We start from the raw sequence: 20,228 nt of genomic DNA, 5'->3' as shown, positions 1-20,228 counted from the left end.
ATCAATCAATTAAATTGAATTAAAAGTAATAAGTGCAATGGCGTATACAGGTATCTAGCAACTTTTCAGATACGAGTAAGTAAGCGTTTTTTTCTGGTATGAATGCGTAAGTGTATTTGTCTTGCTACTACGTGTTAACATCCGCCAATCATGAGTTAGCATCTCCATTCAAGATTTTTAAGTTACTTGTTTTAGCAATAGAAGAATTTCATGTTTTTTCTTGAAATTGTGTTGTGGCTAAACAGTAGACGCCCAGTACTTGTCGGGTTGTCGTTTACGAATTATCTAAGATAGGAAATCTAATTTTATATTAGATCAAATCTCGTACCCCAAACCTTTAACAAGCCAATCTTTCGATGGCATGTATGGTCCCTCCAGTCCGCAATAAACAACTCGTTTCCTTCAATCATTCACCGATCGACAGCCAATCAAAATATCTAAGGAAATTCAATTCTTCTCTATTCTCATTTCCATATGATATTGGTGAAGGGACACGTACTTGGACGTCGGATGTGATACGCTAAGTTAATGGACAAATGGGAGTATAATTTTAGTTTGTGGAACTTGGCTATTGGCTAGTTTCTAATTGGTGTTGATTGGGACAACCGGACAAGTTCCGTTCCCATTGGTAACCTTTTCTTCACAAAAGTGATAGAGAAGAAAAGAACATTACTCATGATATTATATCTACAATATATACTTTGAATGTGGTCCCTTAACAACTTGCAATCTTCAAGAAAATCCCATTATTTGGCTCTCTCAAATGTGTCGAATTAATAGTGACTTACATTTCATATATCATTTCTTCAACGGAAGAAGATTATGTAAAAACAGTTATCTTGTCCTCCGTTTTAACGTATATGATCAGATTTTCAAACATGCAAAGGACTTGGGAAGGGGTAAAAGGAGGAAAATCGATTTCCTTCTCTTGTCTAGCAACTTTATCAAGTGTGGTCCGACTTGGATAAAATATTAGTAGTACCAGTGACGGGGCCACTTTATAACAAAGGGTGTCAAAATACCCCTTTGCGAGAAATATATGATATATAGGTAGGTAAAAAAAAAATTATATGTATATATATATATTATGTATTGATTTCCCTTAATTTTCTGATATGTTTACTTTTATATATTTTGACACCCCTTATCGAAAATTTTGGTTTTGCCACTAAGTAGTACCATCGTACTTTAAGAGAAGGGGAAAAAGAAGAATAAAACAAGGCCTATGACATACCATTATAGTAATGGCAAAATCTTTGCTGATTTCAAGAAATTTTTATATATTAAGCAAGAAGTACGCCATGCTAATAAATTCATTTCTCATTAAATAGAAAATTTCAATGAGAACAAGCGAAGCACTTTTATTTGCCAGAACCCGTTAATATTCAGTTGTTCGATAATACATGTAACACACGTAAAGTGCAAATCCGCCAATCCAATAGCAATAAACTTACCACTACAATTTTTATTCAATCAATGTCGTTGTTACCCCTTGGAATAGGATTTCAAATGCAATATTGCAGCTTTAACAAGTTTAGTCGTAGAACTACAGATGCAGCAAGGAAAAGTTGTGTAAAATTTCACAAACAGAGAACAGCCAAACAAGCTGCACAACATGTGTTACAACCTCCAAAACAATGCCGAAAAAGAAAGATGCCTTTTGGGAAAACGAGGTCACTCAGAAACCTGGGAATATAGCAAACCACAGGAGAAGTTTGAACAAGGTGAGAATGTCTCCCCCATAAAAGCCAAACTTAAATAACTAAAGTTACAGGAGCTTCTTATTCTAACTTCAAATAGAAGAAAATTTTATAGCCTGTTCGCTTTGCCCAAGAAACAGGCCATTCCAGAGTAAGAGGTAAAACAAAAGTATTTTGAGAAAGAAAATATTATTTGCCTGCTCAAGTCTCTCAACAAGCATTCGAATAGGGGATGTTCTAATTGACAACATCAAGGACCAGCTTCCGTGATTTGAGAACAGACCACCTCAAACGCCTGTAGTAAGCAGCTTGAAGTAGAGCAAGGGACAACACAAATATCCACTTGAAGCCCATCTGCAATGGAATACAAATATATCAGAAATTACTACCAAAATTAGCACAAATATCATCTGTATAAACACCAAAAACAACAAACCAGTTTTCTCTCTTCCATCTCTGGTTCAGCAGCCCAAGTTAAAAATGACACCACATCTTTCCCCATCTACAGCATAATATAAGGACAAATTAGCATAATAGATTAGTATAGCCACAGCTGTGAAACTAGACACAGCCAGCTCCAGTAAAGTGACAAGGAGATCCAACCTGAGCTTCAGTTGCAGGGGTACCATCTTCATATTCAACAGCGCCGTCATTAAGCATTTTAGGCATCGCAATAGCTCCACCAGGGAAGTAAGGATTGTAGTGAAGTCCTTCACGAATCTACAGTATAGTTGAATCTTGACAGATCAGTCAAAGAGACAAGATACACCAATTTCCTACTCTAACAAAAGATAGAAAGAAAGCAGAGAAAAAAATGAAAGGGGAAAGGGAAAGGAGGGCAAGTGTGACCAGTAGTCTCTGGTAATTCTAATTATCTTCTAATTAAATGGTTAACTTTGATAAGATAATGCTCGTAGTAAACAACCACAAATAGGAGGGTTAAGTAAACAAATCAACAAATGCATCAAGCATGTTTCTAGAATGGAGATCCTAGATAGGATCATTTTAGGATCCAATGATTGGATCATAGTAGGATTGTAAGATCCAAGCAAATATACAAAGAACAAAATAGTATACATGTTATATTTGATTTTTTATTCTTTTGATACGGCGGTGCCTGAGACAACTAGGGTGCACCTCGACTATATCACCAGATACCTGCTATCCCACCAGCACATGTACCGGGTAATTCTGCCACCTATATTTGATCATAAGCTAGAAATGAGGTTAAAAAACAAAGTTGTAATATACATAGGTCAATTCTTTTGACATGGTTTATTTGCACCCATGGTCCTGGATTTTGTCGCACAGCCCGCACAATTGAACAACATACAACAAAAGATCATAAATTGACAAATTAGTAGCATCACTGTGATTGCAAAGAAGTTTTAAGATCTACAGTCTGAACTGCATTTAATACAATACTACAATCAAGACCCTAAATTCTCATACGAGATTCTATATGATCCTATGCAAGTAATTGTGATCAAACATAAATCCTACTCTAATCTTCCCACTTCTCGATTCCACTAGCAATTGGTTAAATTATACACACTACACAGAATGAGAAGCCTAATCAGTGTCAAAGCAGTTCAAAAGCCCAGCCCCCTCTACCGCAGTATCGAACATATCACACAACAAGCGCTGGAAAGTTATCCTACTTTGGTTACAGACGGAAAGAAGAAAACACTTTGTCACCATTTACAGTTGTCATATGTTAGGAGTAACTTCTCTAGAGACAAACTAGTGGGTTCAAATGTTTTGAGAGAAACGTGAGACTAGAGAAGTAATCCCAATTTACATAATTTCTCAGGCCACACAATCAGCTAAACATTGCGGAAAAAACATAAAGCAGAAACAAAACAAAAGGAAGATAGAGGAAAAAACATTGTGTATGTAAACCAGCAGCGCAAAAGCTATAAAAATATCCAAGAAAAGAAATTAGTGCCTAGAAGAAGATACACAAAGGACACTGATACATACCGAAACACCAGCAGGAGGATCACGATAGCCAGTTAGAAGGGCAAACACATAGTTTTGACCATTATGACGTGCCTGAGAAACAGAATGTAAGAAAACTGTGGCTGGTAACAGTTAACACTGAAAATAGAAACAGAAGGGAGGCAATACTTTCGTAATAAGACTTAGATCCGGAGGGTAGGCTCCCCCATTAGCAAATCTAGCAGCTGCTTCATTTGAATATGGCTGAGGAAAACGATCACTCAGTTTACCAGGACGAGTGAACATTTCACCCTCATCATTAGGCCCATCAACCACCTCAATCTCAGCTGCCATTGCCTTTACTTCCTCCTCTGTATATGCTACCCCAACCAAGTCACGATATGAAACAAGTGACATTGAATGACAAGATGCACATACTTGTTGATAAACCTGGTGACCACGACGAATCCTGTTTGCCAAAAGAGCACCCAAAACAATTCAACTAAAAAAATATTATACAGCTCATTATCAACAAAAAAAAAGAGACTACAGCTAGTTGAATTCTGTAAGCAAGGCTCAACCACTTTCTTTTTATCCCAGTAGTATAAACTTAAGCAATGCCGAATATCTCATAAACGCAAAGATGCAAAAGGTGACTACTATGATGTTCTATAATTGGCGTCTTGAAATTAGAGAGACAAGAATTACAGTTGTCACCAAATGATAAGAAGTAACTTTCATACTTGATGCTGGGAATGAAATGATGCAACATTTAGAACACAACAGCAATGTGATGTTTGGATCATGAAATTCTTAAAACAATATCGTCACTCTATCTCCTCTTTTCCACCCCTTTGTGTGGGTTGTAAGAAAGAGTAGGAAAGGTTATGCTAGGAAAAGCCCTTTCCAGCCAAGTCCTACTATCCTCTAGCCCTCTCAAGGAATGCTCATCCTAATCCTTTGGCATTTTTTTCATTTCATATATGAAAATTCCATGTGTTTGGGCCAAACATGAGAATGGAACAACATTTCCACTCTCTATCTGGGTGGAACAGCACTTCATTTAGAAAGGTCATTCTATGCAATGCCTCTCTCTTCTAAACAAAACCACAGGTAAACGCAAACAGAACGTAGTGCTCTTTAAGTGATTGAGCCATATAATTGTTGGGATGCACCTGTCAAAATCCCTCTAAACAAATTCCACAGAGTCACCGAAATCCTTATCATTTAGAGGGATGGAAACATACACTTCACAAAACATTCATTATCAGAAAAACACATAAAAGTCTGAAGTCCTTATCCTTTCTTCCGAAGGGACAAGGAAAGAGGGGGAACAAAAAAAAGATAACAGAGAGCCAAGAGGGAATAGGAGATTCAGGAGTAACTCACGACGCGTGATCATATGAACTAAGAATGCCTGCGTGAGGCCACGGATAGCTTGGACATTCCAATCCGTGTTCAGCCTCATCAGCAGATGCTACTGTCGCAAAACCTAAGAGTCCAGATACACCTGCTCCAATGAGTGCCAATGATCTGAGGGACTTCATGCCAAAAGATCCAAATTCTTCTTGAGCTTGTTTGGAAGCAATGGATGATAAAATTGGAGAGGCCTGAAATTCATGTGGTTTTAATGAAAGAATCTGAACAACATGAAATATTGATAGGACCCAAGTCTTTCAACTATATCAGTAGCAATCACAAAATCTTCCACATCAGCTATGAGCTTTAAGACAAACAGCCATGATTTCTCATGCTACCTTTTGGCTTATATGAGACCAAGCAGTACAACACTTTTACCTATATAACTGTGTACACAAGCAGGAAAATGCAGACCCCAATATGGAAAAAACAATCAAATGCAACAACAACAACAACCCAGTATAATCCCACTAGTGGGGTCTGGGGAGTGTAGTGTGTACGCAGACCTTACCCCTACCCTGGGGTAGAGAGGCTGTTTCCGATAGACCCTCAGCTCCCTCCCTCCAAGAACTCTCCACCTTGCTCTTGGGGTGACTCGAATTCACAAAATGCTTATCCTCTTTCCAATTTGCATTGTCCCAGAATGCTCACCAGTTTGCGATTGAATATTTTAATACAATCTAGCTACACTTAAATTTATACATAACCCACTTCTACTAGTCTTAAAAACTTCAATCCACTATTATATTTTATTCTTGTACATACACAAGTCAAAACATGAACCATCATCTTTCTTTTTTATGACGGTCGTGTCGGGGCCAGATTGTGCACATCTCAACCATTCCACCAGCTACCTGCTACTTCCCACTAGACCGAACACCGGGTTACTCTGCCCACCAAGACTTAGGCAGGTGCGAAGAAATCATCTATTGTTTTTTTTTTGTCTCAGCTTAGATTTGAACCTGAGACGTCATAGTTCTTCATCCACTTCATTGACTACTAAACCACACCCTTGGGTGCAAGAATATGACCTAACATATTATCGAATAAAAACTAAACAATTGTTTCCAGAATGGCCAATGAAATGCAGTTCAAATACGGACATCATTGCACACAAAAACCGGGAGATTAGAAGCAATATTTGAAGAGATTAATTAAGGTATGCATTTGAAGGCAATAACGTCTCTTTATTTACATAAACCAACAAACAGGAATATATACATCTGCTAAAAAGTAAAAACAAAAAGCAAAGTACAGCCATACCGAGGATTCAGATTGAAATTTCCTGCCTAATAACCGATGGACTGCTCTACCTCCCAACATTTTTAGTCAAGCCCTCTGTCAGTGCACCAAAAAGGTAATAATTTAGGAAATATGAGATAAATATAAGTCAATGGATCTGATTATTATACTCCAAACTCAATACGCTTACTATGATCTGAATTTTTTTCTTTTCAAAACAGCGTCAACAAGAAAGACGAATCCTAAGATGCTTTTCAAAATGAAACAAGCAGATTCTAAGAGCTTCGAAGTATTTGAGGAGAAACGAAGGACCAAGCTTACCGGGCAGGGATTGTAGAGATAATTGATCGACGGCGATAGGACAAAAGGGCCTGCGAGATCCGGAAAACCAGACTATTCTTCGAGAAAACTCAGAATACAAAGACGAGGTTTTGCTTGCTCCAGTACGAGCTGTTCTATCTTTTCTCGTTGGGCTTTCCGAGAATTAATGGTATTCGGCCCAAAGAAGAAAACAGCCCAGTTAATTTGATCCAGTTTGGGCCTTTGGAGGATCAATGGAAGTTGGCCCAAATGAAGACTACCTCTTTAAGCAAATGAATTCACTGTATACTTTTACTGGCCAGTATACAATTATACATCTATTATATATTGATCATAGACCATTATACATGATTTTTTTTTCGTGTGTGTATATGTGTGTGTGTGTTTATAAATGGTACTCTCTACTTCATTTTATGTGTCTCTATTTTTTTTACTTTGTTTAAAAAGGAAACACATCTTTATATATTTGAACATAATTTAATTTCAAATTTTTTCGTATTATCTTAATAATATGATTTTATTGTCATATGAATATTATGGCATGTTTAAAACCATAATCAAAAGTCTTTCTTTTTAGAAAACTACTTGGGAAGAAAAAAATCATGCAAAAATCTCATGTGTATTTAATTGTCATCTTCTTATGTCTTAACATAGAATTTTCAGATCATACTACTAAAAGAACATTAATAATGGACCATATAACTACCTTGACAAGATTATTTTATATTAAGGAAATGATGGATCAGTTATTTTTTGAATTGAAGAAGATGATCTTAAAAACCGATGTACCACCCACATTTTTAAAACGACGTGATTTATGGTACTTTTACTATGCAGTTCTAAATAGGCGGAATGGCTTCCTGGCCACTTAACGCCGGAGTCGCCGACACTAGACACAAGAATCAGAAACACTATTTTTATCACTCACACATTTGATATAGTCTGACAAGAGGGGTTGCTCTAGTGGTAAGCACTCTTCGCTTCCAATCAAGAGGTTGTGAGTTCGAGTCACCCCAAGAGCAAAGTGGGGAGTTCTTGGAGGGAGGGAGCCGAGAGTCTATCGAAAACAGTCTCGTTGTTGTTGTTTGTTGTTGGCTTCCTGGTCACTTAAACTTGTCGGATTTTTAAAAGTCGACACATAAACTTTCTATTTTGCCATTTGAACACTCGAACAGTCAAACTCATTTTTTCCGTAACTAATAAACGCATCCGACAAGAGACCATGTGTGTGTGTATTACACATACACATACGTGTCTATATAGTGAGCAAATGACCAATGGATGACTTATGCGTCAAGGGCGCGAAAACCCTAACCCTGGTACCCTATTTCACTCCATAGACCCCCCCCCCCTCATTTCAACCTCTCTCTGACCAAACCCTTCCATGTTCATTCCAGAATTTTGATGATCGGAGAAGGTGAGAAGATTTTGGAAAGCGAAAGATCATATGTAAGGCCCATAGGCCATCATAGTAGGCACTCAATAGGCCATCATATGTAAGGCCATTCTCTCCATCGATGAATTCTCCATAAGTTCGAAAAACCTCGTCGAGAATGGCACTTATCTACTTATTGTTGAATTTGACTCTAGGGTTTACAACAACCACCAAAGCTGTCATTTCCTCGTGGTTAAGACCCCCATCGCCATTTGCATAAAAAAATCTTTTCACCTTTTTCGATCACTGAATTTCAGAATATTCTAGATTCTTTTCACCTTCTCCAACATTCAAAAATGACTTGTTTACGGTGGTGGATATGGCGTGAGGTCAGCCGTGCTGGATGAACTTCCAAAATCGATCATAATCACTCACCCCCTTTTAAAATCGATCATAATCACTCACCCCATTATTTTATTTTCGTTTATTATATGTTAATCTTGTTCTGATCGAGCTTCATTTGGTCCAAGATGCAAAACTTAGCTTAAACTCCACAATGAGAAGATATACAACTTTTCATCATTTTCACGGTCCGAAAAAAAGAAAATAAAAAATAAAAATGGAGCTTTAGATTTTACAAGAAGGAGGAATGGAGCTTTAGATTTTAAAAAATGAAGGAAGAGGGTATTTTAGAAGGAATGAATAAGAAGATACTTAAATACAGCCAATTTTGTAATGTTGGGCATTGGGAACGGGGCTTTCACACTCATGTGCGTTGTGTTCCTCACGCGTCATGCTGATTAGGACCAATTGACGCGGCATGGGTACGATCAAATGACAAATATGTTTATTAGTTACGGAAAAAATTAGTTTGAGTGTTCAAATAAAAATGTTAGCCGTAAAGTTTAAAGAATAAGATAAATTCTATGGCAAGGAATATTCAGATAAAAGAGGAGGGAGGAAGATAGGTAGTGACCGAGAAATTAACCAAAGAAAAAGAGGGAGAGGGAGAGAGGAGGCAGAAAACCAACGGTGAAGCAAACTAGCAAAGAGAAAAACCATTAGCGCCCGCGCTTCTTCCTCTTAAACAATCCTTTACACTGATAATCCTATCAATATATCAGTGCTATAATCATAACAAATAATGACTATTCCCTACCCTCAGCTTCTCTGTATTACTTATTACAACAGAAATGGTAAGATCAGTAGGAGGAAAACACAGTTTCTCAAAACCCATCATTCTTCTCTTAGCATTCGTTGCTCTTCTTGGAATTTCCTTAACAAGGGATTTTCGTTCCGCTTCTTCCTCTCCTTATATTTCCCTTGCTAGCTCTTGGTCTCGTGACAAATACCGTATTGTTACTGCTAACGTCTCCAATAATAATGACTCTCCAAAGGTTAGTCTTAAAAAAACTTTCATTTTTAGGATTTGGGTAATTTTTAATTTGACGGTTTTCTCTGCAAATGTCAATATAATAATAAACTGTCTTTTTAGGATTTGGGTTGTTTATAATTCGTCATTTTTCTCTATAAATGTCAAATTTGTAAAAAGCTGTCATGCTTATGATTTGGGTTGTTTTATATAATTCATTTTTCTTTGTGAATGCCAGTATCATATAAAGCTGTCATTTTTATGATTTGGGTTGTTTTTAATTTGTCATTTTTCTCTGTGGACTGCCAATATTACAAAAAGTTGTCATTTCTAGTATTTCGGTTGTTTTAAATTTGTCATATTTTGCTGTTTGTAGATTCATGAAGTAGGAAAAAGTAATAGGGATCGCTACCCGGAGAGAGCATTAGCAATGACCTATGCTGATTTGCCTGCTCCTGAATTAAAATGGGAACTAATGCCATCTGCACCTGTGCCTCGTTTGGATGGGTACTCAATTCAAATCAAGAATTTGCTTTATGTTTTTGCAGGATATGCAAATTTAGACCATGTAAAGATTTCCCTTTTTTTTTCCTTTTCCTTTTTTTTTGGGGTGAATTGGTAGAGTTAGTAGCTTGAAATCTGAGAATTGGGAAGTTAATATATACTATGTATGTGTGCTTATTATAGGTGCATTCTCATGTTGATGTGTACAACTTTTCAACCGATTCATGGACAGAGAGTTTTGAAATTCCAAAAGATATGGCGAACTCACATTTAGGGGTGGCTACTGATGGAAGATACATATATATTGTGACAGGACAATATGGTCCGCAATGCAGGGGCCCTACTGCAAATACATTTGTTTTGGACACAGAAACCAGAAAATGGGAAAGCTTGCCACCATTGCCAGCACCGAGGTATGTGTCCTCACTGACTATGCGCAGAACACCTATATTTTGATGGAGACACCCTATGTTTAATTCAGGTTGTTACCTATGCGTTTCTTTTGTAACATTAAACCTAGATAGTCCTATCTTTGGTGATCACAATATGACAGTAAATAGGGGTTGTTGATATAATATCAAGGCGCCTAATATCAATCTTATTATCATTTGCACGAGTAAGAAGCTGATGTATTTAGAAGTGGGGTTCATTTTTGTCAGAGAAATATACTGCGCCTCATTCCCAAACAAAGTTGGGGTCGGCGATATGAATCATCACTTCTTTCTTTAAGCTCAACTGATATCATCATCAGAGATATATAACTACAATTAATTCAAACATTCTTGGATTGCAAGAATTGAAGTGTGTGCTCACCACGAATATGGAACATATATAAAAATGATAGTAAGAATAATAATTAAAAAAAATAGTCATAACATTAAAGGTCCTCTAACAAATTTAAAGCTTATTCCTAACTAGTAAGTATCACCTATATAGATCTTTTTCTTCGATTGTGTCCTGTTTATTACAAATTTGTTGATTAGCATCTCGAGCGGGGTCCTTTGTGAAATTGTCTTGGTAGCAACCACCAAACCATATTTCAAACTCTTCATCTCCTCAGGATCCTAATTAGCATCATATCATAGTGATACAATATTGAAGTAATAAATACTTTAAGGATGAGTTTAATACTCAAAAATAAAGTACTGACTCCATGTTTTCAGGTATGCACCAGCAACTCAGCTTTGGAAAGGCAGACTCCATGTGATCGGTGGCAGTAAAGAGAATCGTCACACTCCTGGAATAGATCATTGGAGTCTTGCAGTAGCAAATGGCAAAGCCTTAGAGAAGCAATGGCGCACTGAAGTACCCATTCCTCGTGGAGGACCACATAGGTCTGTTCTGTTGCTTTTTTCTACACCTTCTTATGCCAGAAAGTATCATTTAAAAAGCTAAAGCTAATGCCCCTTGTTTCCATTTAATCACGGAGTTTACGAGGAGATTTAAAGTTGATACTATGTTGAGGTCAAATGTTTCAAGATTGAGTTTGAAACTGTTCAGTAACATAATTTTGGTAAAGGTCAATTCATATTGTGTAACAGGTCATATTGGAAAATTTCTTTTCCAATTAGTTGGAAGACAATGTATCTGTTTTGTGTCCATAGGGATGATTATTTTCATATTTGGGACTGTAACTATTGATGAGCTAGTGTGTCTTCAAGCTATGTTGGTTCATTTTTGTTTTTTTGATAAGGTATCTATGTTTTTTCATTTGCTTGCATAAAATCTAGTGCTTTAGGCTGCATTTTGATTTTTGAGTATATGTTGGTTCATTTTTGTTTTTTTGATAAGGTATCTATGTTTTTTCATTTGCTTGCATAAAATCTAGTGCTTTAGGCTGCATTTTGAGTAAGAACCCTCGCCATTTGCTTGGAATATCTTAGGGATGGAAGTAATCTAAGTTATTAATATGGAATGATTTGTCTTTGTTCATGCTATCTTCAATTAGAAGATTAAATGTGCTATATCTTCTTTTTGTAAGATTTTGTAACTCGGAAGCAGATATCCCTTTGTTCTTATTTTACATGAAAGACATAATTCACATTGTGAGAATCAAGGTCATCATGTTTTCTTCAAAAGTATAAACCTGGTTTCTGAAATGCAATTTACTTCAAAATCTGATTATGAAACTATTCCCTACAGGGCTTGTATTGCTGTTGATGATCATCTTTATGTAATTGGTGGTCAAGAGGGCGATTTCATGGCCAAACCTGGCTCCCCTATCTTTAAATGCTCACGAAGGTTCGAGGTATTAAATCTTTCGTATTATTATTTCAGTTTGATCTGCTGGTTTTGATTTATAGTCTTATTTTTAAAGTTCTTTTCAGGATATCGCTTTAATTTCTATGTCTGTGGCTTCAGGTGGTTTATGGCGATGTTTATATGCTGGATGAAGATATGAAATGGAAAGGGTTGCCTTCTATGCCAAAGCCGAATTCGCATATAGAATGTTCTTGGGTTATTGTAAATAATTCTATTGTTATTGTTGGAGGCACAACAGAAAAGCATCCTGTGACCAAAAGGATGATCTTGGTCGGAGAGGTGTTCCGATTCGACCTGAACACACTGGTAATATTCACCTGTTTTGTACCGCGCATAGCGTATGTGCATTATTTCAGAATACATCATTTGACTAATCAGGGTTAGATGCCTACATCACATACCCTTGGGTGCGCGACCCTTCCCCGGACCTTGCGGGAACGCGGGATGCCTCGTGCACCGGGCTCTGCCAAAAAAAAAAGAGAATCATTTAACTAATTCTCATGCAAATGCTCGTCCTCACGTATACTTAGTCTTACATAATTATGAGAAACATCTTTAGTATGTTCATTAATCACTTGGCACACATACTTTTAGAGTAAAATCAAGATTTGTAACATTGAGTTCTTTACTATTTCTGCAGACATGGTCCGTCATCGGAAAGATGCCATACCGTGCGAAGACGACATTGGCCGGGTTCTGGGATGGATGGTTGTACTTCACCTCTGGACAGCGGGATAGAGGACCAGATAATCCACAGCCCAGGAAAGTAGTAGGAGATATGTGGAGAACCAAATTGAGATTGTCACACTGATGACTGATGTGCTACCAATTCCTAGCGGCCATGTTGCTTTACAATTTTATTGAATGTCAAGGTTACCTTCATTCAGTGTTAAAAGGAAATGTTAGGTTTGTTGGTTAGTATCATTTTGCCTTTTGGATTTTTTGTAATGTCAAGGTTAGGTTTTTACTACCGATGAATGTGGCGGAATGAATGAGATCCTTCCGCTCTTAATTAGATCTCGAGTTTAGAGAAATTATTGGAGGTGGGCATTTTTTCGGGCCCTATGTAGTGCAAATCCAAATTAATCGGATTTGTGGGTACAGGATACCCGATGGTTGTAAAAAAAAAGAAAACGAAGAGGTAGGTTCATACATTTCATTTAGGCATTATTTGCTAATTCGTGGCTTGAGCAGTAGTCACCATCGACTTCAAGCTATTATTACAAATGGAAGTTTCTTTTAAATTAGTGGGTCAATCCTTGAAAATAGAATTTTCTTGATTTTGAACGGGAATGCAATGTGTATTTCTCTTTGTTGTTTGAATATTTTGCAAACAAAATTTTTTTTACGAAACAAATTTATGAGATTACACTAGATTTTTTTGTAAAGTTAACCTTGTCAAAGTTAACTTAAATCATTGAAAGAAAGACACGAAACAAATCTGAACCTCGAGTTCAAGCCATGATTTTTTTTTGTTGTTGGTAAAGAGCACTTCCTCTTTAAGGCCCTGCGCAGCGCGACTCACAATTAGTCGGGACAACTCATCTCAACTTGCCCAAAAAATAAAATAAAAAGAAAGAGCTATCCATGTCTGTCGTAACCCAAAGCTGGCAGATCTTTAACCATTCCGCAAACTACTACTTGAGATAAATTTACTAGAACATCAAATGAATCTGATCCTCCTAGTCCTAGGGTCCTATTGCAAGGAGAAAGTATCCTTCTTGTCAGATCAAAAGAAACTAGAGCAAGCAGTGCAATCTGCCCAAACAAAATGAGACAAAGCGACAGAGGAAACAAGCTTGATACTTACTAACTGAACCAGGAGTTAACTACAACTATTTTCTTACTTTTGGCGAGGGGCACAGGAAACAAAGTTTGCTTATACTTCAAATGAACAGATCTAGCATCATTTGCCATATTTACTCAGAAGCTGAACTTTGCTTGTCTCAGATGGTGAATTTCTGAGGAACACTATCAAAATCATCAAAATCAAATCTCTGTCTCTCCCTACCAACCTGCATAGCAAGTATACACAAATTAAATTTAGAGAAAATTACAAAGCTAGTGACAGATCTACCTTTGCTAGGTACATAGGATCACATGACATAAGTTCATCCATGGAAGTCAACTTTTTCGACAGCACCATAATTCTGCAATAGAAAACAAAAGGCATACATCACTGCTGTTTCAGATATCTTTGTATAGCAATTGATAAGAACACTAATAATAAGCAGGATTCGCATATTGTTGGTTCTTCAAAACATACGTACGCAGGGTGAGAGATGTCTATGACGAAGAGTATCATAAGTCGATAGAAAAACCTCATCCTATGCGCCGGATGAAAATTCTTTACCCTCAATCTACTATCAGTAAATGATGCAAATTTCAATTCAATATCGCCCTCCCCTTACCCACTAACTTTAGAAATGCCTCCTTATGTGGGCAAATGGTGCAGATATACACGTGATGGATGGAAATCGTTATCCCTCTATACACATCATATCATCCAACATTAGTACCACATGCAGAAGATTAACCTCATTCCAAATCTATTGGGAAGTTCTGATTAAACTGTATTTTAAATGCCAATCAGTATTCAGTAGCAGTCGCCACCACATTGAACAGAAAAAATGACAGCCTAATTACAAGAAAAAACATTGACTTGATCCTGAAAGTAATCTAAAAAGGAATATGAGAACATATCAAGTTCTTAAGAGTCATAGGTGCAATTATTAGGATACATCACCTAATGAGCTGCTTAAGGGAAATTAAATTCTTGGAAACTCGATTTCCAATGACCAAAATAACATAAGTCTCACCTCTTAATTGATGAATCGATGTGTTCAATCATTCCACATGTTTTATACTGCTCAGGATCCTCCAGAAATCTAACCATACCATCCTTCTGGTTGATCGTTGCATATATCTCACCATCTTCAATCTGTAACCAAATGCAAAACATCAACATTTCAAGATTCAGCCTTGAAGACTAACACAACCCAGTAGATCTCCACCTACCATCTGAAGCACATGCATTTCTGCCTCTTTAGGGCCTCTTAGCTGGACAGTGTTAGCAATATCTTGAAGGGAGAGTGTTAGGTATGTTTGAGTTAACCGCTGAATATTGCGCTTATACATAGAAGACACTACTTGCATCACTAATCCAAGATTATTGTCCTGAAAAATAAGGAAAGGATTATCGAAATTTACACCTTTCACCAAAGATAGACTCTCATGGGGAGTATGAGCTGAGATACCAGATAAGAGAGCTTTACTATGCACCCATGCTTTCATCTTAACACCTCTAAGACAAAGAAATGCACCAGTGTGACCTCAGAGAACTTACAGTTTCAAACTTTTCCTTGTTTGTCTGAACAAATGTTTCAAGCTCAGCAATTTTACCACTGCCATAACTACTTGCCAACTCCAGGTAGGGCTGCTCAAAAGGGAAAAATAAACAAATTAGTAGATCATACCAGGTGTAATTTTCCCCAGAAAAGCGGAAGGCTATTTAGACAGACAATAATTATAAGTAAAAGCCTGCTCTTAGCATAAGAGGTGACAAATCTTACTATAAGAAACAAAAATAGAATTCCGATATCCATAAAGGTTAACAAGTCAGAATTGCAAAGCGGAAAGTGAAAACCAACTAAGCAATTTTGGCAGACAAAAAACTTAAGAAACTGTATGCTTACTAGTCCTCCTTATAAGACTTCATAAAAGAAACGTAGGATTCTCCCGATGTCATTAGCAGTTAATAGGCCAGATTACAACAAAAATAAAAATTAATTTAGCTGGTATTTTGAAAATCCACTCACTTAGGTTTTAATGTGTTCCAAAACAAAACAAAAGCCAGCAATCTATTTTTCTTGCATTAACTGCCTAATTAACATCTTGGTAAAATTTGAATCACACTACATCAACTAACATTACATGCAATGACTATGCCAACAAACCGAATCATTAACTTAAATGTACATAAAAAGGAAGTGCATAATCTTGTCCATGTTATATTCTACACAAGAAGAGCATACATGCTAGAGAATTGGCCTAGATCTTGTTGTCTGTTTAATCTCTTTCCATTTATACCCTAATCAGATTTCTACCACTCACCTGTTTGTTTGTTTTTTGATAAATCAAATTTTTATTGTATTAATCACCGAGATAGCGCCAAAGCATATGTACTCGTGTACGAAAGACTTTCTCGGTCTCCTGTCAAGCCTATCCAAAAATGAGTTATTCCTTTAAAGCAAAAAAAATAATTAATAAAACACAAGGTGTTAAAGGTCTTAAGCTGCTTTCACTCCTTGAGATATCCTCCTATCTCTCATTTCGTCCAAAAAAAGGATGGCAGACTAGCTCCCCATGCTGCTTTATTCCTGCTCCCATTATCCCTCATCCTCCAGCTTGCTATAGCAAGACTACCTTTAGGAGGGCCACTGACCGTCAAATAGAGAAAAGACTACTGCCTAAAGCTGTTGCAATACCAACTCAATAATGATTTGAAAGGAAAGTCTCATAACTTGAACTGGCTATACATACAAGCGAGCACAGTTTTCCTAAATGCCATGAGCCAACAAAAGATGCCACTTCTTCAAACTCCTTAATTTATTTTCATCAGTTTAACTTAATGTTGTTAATTTGAAAGCACTTGCTGTATGTTCTCGTTTCAATTATCCCCACTAATACCGATTTAAATGCAATGCTTATATTTTGAAACATCACCCAGATCAATACATCATTTCTAATACCAACTGTGTGTGCTCAACAGATCTTGCATTGTCCAAAATCAAACAAGGAAAAAAACACAAATTCCATTCATTTTGCTGCGAGCAGATCATTGCTACTTGGATCCAATGTTTGCACAATGACATAATTACCTGAGCGTAGGTCTTCAAATTCCTTTGAGCCACGGACGAAGTGTACTTCGGAAAACTGATAGAGAACTGCCAGTAGAAGTAAACATCAATTTAATCAGGACAATGAAAACCAGGCAGGATGAACAGCACAAACATGGTCCCCCAGATTCTTTTTCTTTTATTGGTGTGTGTGCGTGTGTGCAGAATGGCGATGAGGATGTGAGGTGGATAGGTGGTGTTTACATGAGATTTTCTAAAACATGTTTTCATATCCAACCCAATCACCAGTCAGTTCTCACTACATGGCCTAGAGCCCTAGACTACCCTAGGCACCAAAATTATGACTCTTTCTGTTACACCTAAATAAGATACATGAGTAATAGTACCATGTCCTGAAAAAAGAAGGTTATATTTGTCATTTGATGACTGCTCCGTCCTCAGAAAAGAACCCACATAAATCTTATAAACTGCCCTCCAACAGAGATGTCTCAACAAGATAGTATATTGCTCACAGAAATTATTATATAATTTAAAGCAAGTAAAAACAGTGGGAAAAAACGAACCTGCCCAACATGAATCAGTGAAACCAAAATGTACTTTTTGTAAGCTTCAACTGCTATTGCATTCAAAGTAGACATAGGTGCTGTCACAACCTAAAAGCAAATATCAGCAAGAATCAGCATAAACTAACAGTCATATTCTACGTAAGGTAACTTGAGATTATGAAAAAACAAAAGCAAATACCAACAAAAGAAATTGGAATGAGAAAACAATCACATACATTGTGTAAGAGTTCCAATGCTTTGCGGAACTGCTTTTGTCCAATGCAAACCATCCCCCTGTTGTTATGTCAAAATTATAAGACATATCGACAATTGTAAGACATAAATCCATAAATATTGCATGAGTAACTAAAAGATCATGTATTAGGGAGCACCCCTTGCCATGATGCACTTAATGAAGGTCCTCTAGTAATGGTGACATCAGCAAAACACATGATTGAGGATGGGGGTGTTAAAAGCTTTGTTGTTGAAACTTGTGAAGCTACACAATGTCAAGAGAGACAGAGGTAAATAAGTAATTCCAATATCATAGCACATCCAACACATTATTTAAGTTAATGCAACAAAGCCCAAAGCTGAGAATGACAAACCCATTTTGAGCAATATTAAATTCTTTTGGGAGATTGTTGAACCAAAAAATATTTTGGGAGATAATTGACTGAAGTACATTATTTTTTCCTTAGTAGACGGGGCCCATTATCCACCGTGTTCAGAACCGAGGGCCAGAAAAGAAAAGGGGAAATTTTAGCAAAAGGGAAAGGACACACAAAGCCACCACAACCGAAATGAACTCAAAGCTGAAGCTACTGACCCATAGTAACAATAAAGGAAAAAATCCCGTGGCTGATCAATCTCATATATGTCATCCTCCAGCACAGTGATTCCGGTTTTATAGCACTTTGCTAATACGCAAAGAAGAAGAAAATCAGGATGCAATGTCGTCAATTGCTCAGATGAGGATTGCAGTTTGCGAACAGCAGTCAGCATTGAAGCCACACCACGAATTGGAGCTTCCAGCAATATAACTTGATCCTTAAACCTTTTACAAACAGAAATGACTGCAAGCACAAAATAACATACAAGCCTCAATATAACTCATGCCATAAACATGAATATTCCCAAAAACAACCTATTCCAGAGATCAAAGCAATTCACATTTATCAGGCGCCAAACGAATTTGCTCTGCAGCACATGAATTGATAAATCTTACGACAGAAACAAGCAATTCATTAACTTGCTCCTTTGCAGCTGGGAAAGACATGCACGCCTCCCTGTTATAGTTAACAAACATAACCATATGAGCAAAACACACTAGACAAAGTACAAGGGTTAATTTCACCTATAGTGACTCAACTTTTTGTTTATTGCACAAATATCACGAAACTTTTTTTTTTGGTAACAAAGAAAAAGAACAGTCAACTTTGCCCAAGTATCACAAAAAGTCACTAGACAATTTTTTTTGCAGCCAAAGAGTCATTCAACTTTGCCTAAGTATAACATAAAATATCTCCTTTGTTACCTCCTAATGATTTTCTGTGACACTTGGGCATAGTTAAGTGACTTTCTGGTTACAAAAAGTAGTATAGTGACTTCAAGTTAGAACTCTAGTTTTAGCGACATAGTGCAATAAACTGAAAGTTGAGGGAACAATGCCTGCAATATTGCTGTTAAACACACACTGCGCTTTATTCCACAGATGGTTAAATTCTGTGATATTAAAGATTATGTAATCAACTAATTAATCAAGTGTGCCTCAAATCCAAAATTAATAAGGGAATCCTCATAAACCCTAAAACTTGGGAATAAACACATAGTAAAAGATAAAAAGGAAAAAGGGAAGTTTACAGGATATAGAGGAAGCCGAGGGAGTGAGTGTTGGGGTCAAGTTCAGCGAGCGAAGAGAACAGACGAGCGAAGTCGGAATGGAGAAGCTCTTCCGATTGTTTGAGGAAGTTGTGGAGCTGAGTTACGTCTGATGGATTGCTCGATAGCCCTTGGATTTGAGCCACCAGTGATTCTACTGAATTCATGTTCAGATTCATCTCTTCTTACACACAACCGAGCTATGCAACGAACTGATTAAAGGACGATATCAGCGGATTCTTGTTTCTTTAACTTCTGTGATTCTTAAGGACCGAGGCTACGATTGGGCCTTAAACAATACCCACCCAAAATGAAGAACGAAAAAAAAAGAGAAAGCTACTTGAATAACTATTTTTAAGCATGTATAAAACTTCTTTTTATTCTTGAAGTTATGATAATGCTTAGATCAACCTTTTTTTTAAAGAGAAAAATAATTTTATTAATCAATTATGAGTATCATTATATTAATCTGATATTGAATGATAAAGACTTAGTTGTGATGTATTTGATCCATGTGAAACAATATAATGGATCTTCGTGAAACACTTGATTGCCAAGAAATATCTAACCACAAATTGATCACTTTGTGGATAAAACGTGAGTTTATGGGATTCGAGATGCTTAGATCAACCTAAAAGTCTATCAATTAACATAATTTCGAAATGGTAGATTACTAACTAGAAATGCTAATGAATTGATAATTTTTTATTTTTTTTAATAGAGCAATTAGGAAATATCTTCTAAACTTTTCTATAAGCACCTCAATACATGCTTGGCATAAAGATCTTATAATGTCTCGTTTAGAAA

At 36.8% G+C, this 20,228-nt stretch overlaps 3 protein-coding genes across 7 annotated transcripts; 1 reads left to right on the top strand and 2 right to left on the bottom strand.

Moving 5' to 3' along the window:
* Positions 1–1,658: 1,658 nt before the first annotated feature.
* On the bottom strand, positions 1,659–6,773 carry LOC107770145 (cytochrome c1-2, heme protein, mitochondrial). 2 transcript variants are annotated; one of them, XM_016589418.2, is made up of 8 exons: positions 6,624–6,773; positions 6,324–6,398; positions 5,031–5,251; positions 3,831–4,110; positions 3,684–3,755; positions 2,304–2,420; positions 2,137–2,202; positions 1,659–2,054 (listed from the first exon to the last, which is right to left on the bottom strand). In XM_016589418.2, the coding sequence occupies exons 2-8, from the start codon at positions 6,381–6,383 to the stop codon at positions 1,938–1,940; spliced, it is 933 nt and encodes a 310-aa protein (XP_016444904.1). In that variant the 5' UTR covers positions 6,384–6,398; positions 6,624–6,773; the 3' UTR covers positions 1,659–1,937. The 2 variants fall into 2 exon arrangements, with proteins under 2 accessions (XP_016444904.1, XP_016444912.1); XM_016589426.2 differs by having other exon boundaries at positions 6,493–6,635.
* Positions 6,774–8,953: 2,180 nt separating this feature from the next.
* On the top strand, positions 8,954–13,151 carry LOC107770173 (kelch repeat-containing protein At3g27220-like). 2 transcript variants are annotated; one of them, XM_016589449.2, is made up of 7 exons: positions 8,955–9,395; positions 9,747–9,938; positions 10,058–10,287; positions 11,038–11,208; positions 12,017–12,122; positions 12,236–12,442; positions 12,777–13,151. In XM_016589449.2, the coding sequence occupies exons 1-7, from the start codon at positions 9,192–9,194 to the stop codon at positions 12,945–12,947; spliced, it is 1,281 nt and encodes a 426-aa protein (XP_016444935.1). In that variant the 5' UTR covers positions 8,955–9,191; the 3' UTR covers positions 12,948–13,151. The 2 variants fall into 2 exon arrangements, with proteins under 2 accessions (XP_075090693.1, XP_016444935.1); XM_075234592.1 differs by lacking the exon at positions 9,747–9,938 and having other exon boundaries at positions 8,954–9,395.
* A 610-nt stretch (positions 13,152–13,761) lies between these two features.
* Positions 13,762–19,809, bottom strand: LOC107770159 (COP9 signalosome complex subunit 3). Of its 3 annotated transcripts, none has more exons than XM_016589434.2 (11): positions 19,404–19,809; positions 18,714–18,829; positions 18,370–18,616; positions 17,777–17,834; positions 17,559–17,648; positions 17,017–17,082; positions 15,483–15,572; positions 15,155–15,313; positions 14,956–15,077; positions 14,214–14,286; positions 13,762–14,151 (listed from the first exon to the last, which is right to left on the bottom strand). In XM_016589434.2, the coding sequence occupies exons 1-11, from the start codon at positions 19,598–19,600 to the stop codon at positions 14,083–14,085; spliced, it is 1,287 nt and encodes a 428-aa protein (XP_016444920.1). In that variant the 5' UTR covers positions 19,601–19,809; the 3' UTR covers positions 13,762–14,082. The 3 variants fall into 3 exon arrangements, with proteins under 3 accessions (XP_016444920.1, XP_016444927.1, XP_075090692.1); XM_016589441.2 differs by having other exon boundaries at positions 14,237–14,286; XM_075234591.1 differs by lacking the exon at positions 14,214–14,286.
* Positions 19,810–20,228: the final 419 nt, after the last annotated feature.

This window comes from Nicotiana tabacum, chromosome 17, assembly GCF_000715075.1.
Source record: "Nicotiana tabacum cultivar K326 chromosome 17, ASM71507v2, whole genome shotgun sequence".
In the NCBI taxonomy this organism is placed as follows: Eukaryota; Viridiplantae; Streptophyta; class Magnoliopsida; order Solanales; family Solanaceae; genus Nicotiana; species Nicotiana tabacum.
Note: the sequence above shows the minus strand (reverse complement) of the source record. Positions and strands in the feature narration are given on the sequence as shown.

Bases quoted from the DNA above. Each gene is read 5' to 3' on its own strand.
- LOC107770145 (XM_016589418.2), bottom strand. From the start codon at position 6,383: ATGTTGGGAGGTAGAGCAGTCCATCGGTTATTAGGCAGGAAATTTCAA. The intron at 3,756-3,830 runs GTATTGCCTCCC...TCTGTTTCTCAG, and splicing joins ATCTAAGTCTTATTACGAAA to GCACGTCATAATGGTCAAAA. The intron at 2,203-2,303 runs GTTGGATCTCCT...ATTATGCTGTAG, and splicing joins CCCCTGCAACTGAAGCTCAG to ATGGGGAAAGATGTGGTGTC.
- LOC107770173 (XM_016589449.2), top strand. From the start codon at position 9,192: ATGGTAAGATCAGTAGGAGGAAAACACAGTTTCTCAAAACCCATCATT. The intron at 9,939-10,057 runs GTAAAGATTTCC...TGCTTATTATAG, and splicing joins GATATGCAAATTTAGACCAT to GTGCATTCTCATGTTGATGT. The intron at 11,209-12,016 runs GTCTGTTCTGTT...TATTCCCTACAG, and splicing joins CCTCGTGGAGGACCACATAG to GGCTTGTATTGCTGTTGATG.
- LOC107770159 (XM_016589434.2), bottom strand. From the start codon at position 19,600: ATGAATCTGAACATGAATTCAGTAGAATCACTGGTGGCTCAAATCCAA. The intron at 17,835-18,369 runs GTCAGTAGCTTC...ACATAACAACAG, and splicing joins TTCCTTTATTGTTACTATGG to GGGGATGGTTTGCATTGGAC. The intron at 14,287-14,955 runs GTGAGACTTATG...TTTCTATTGCAG, and splicing joins ATCGATTCATCAATTAAGAG to AATTATGGTGCTGTCGAAAA.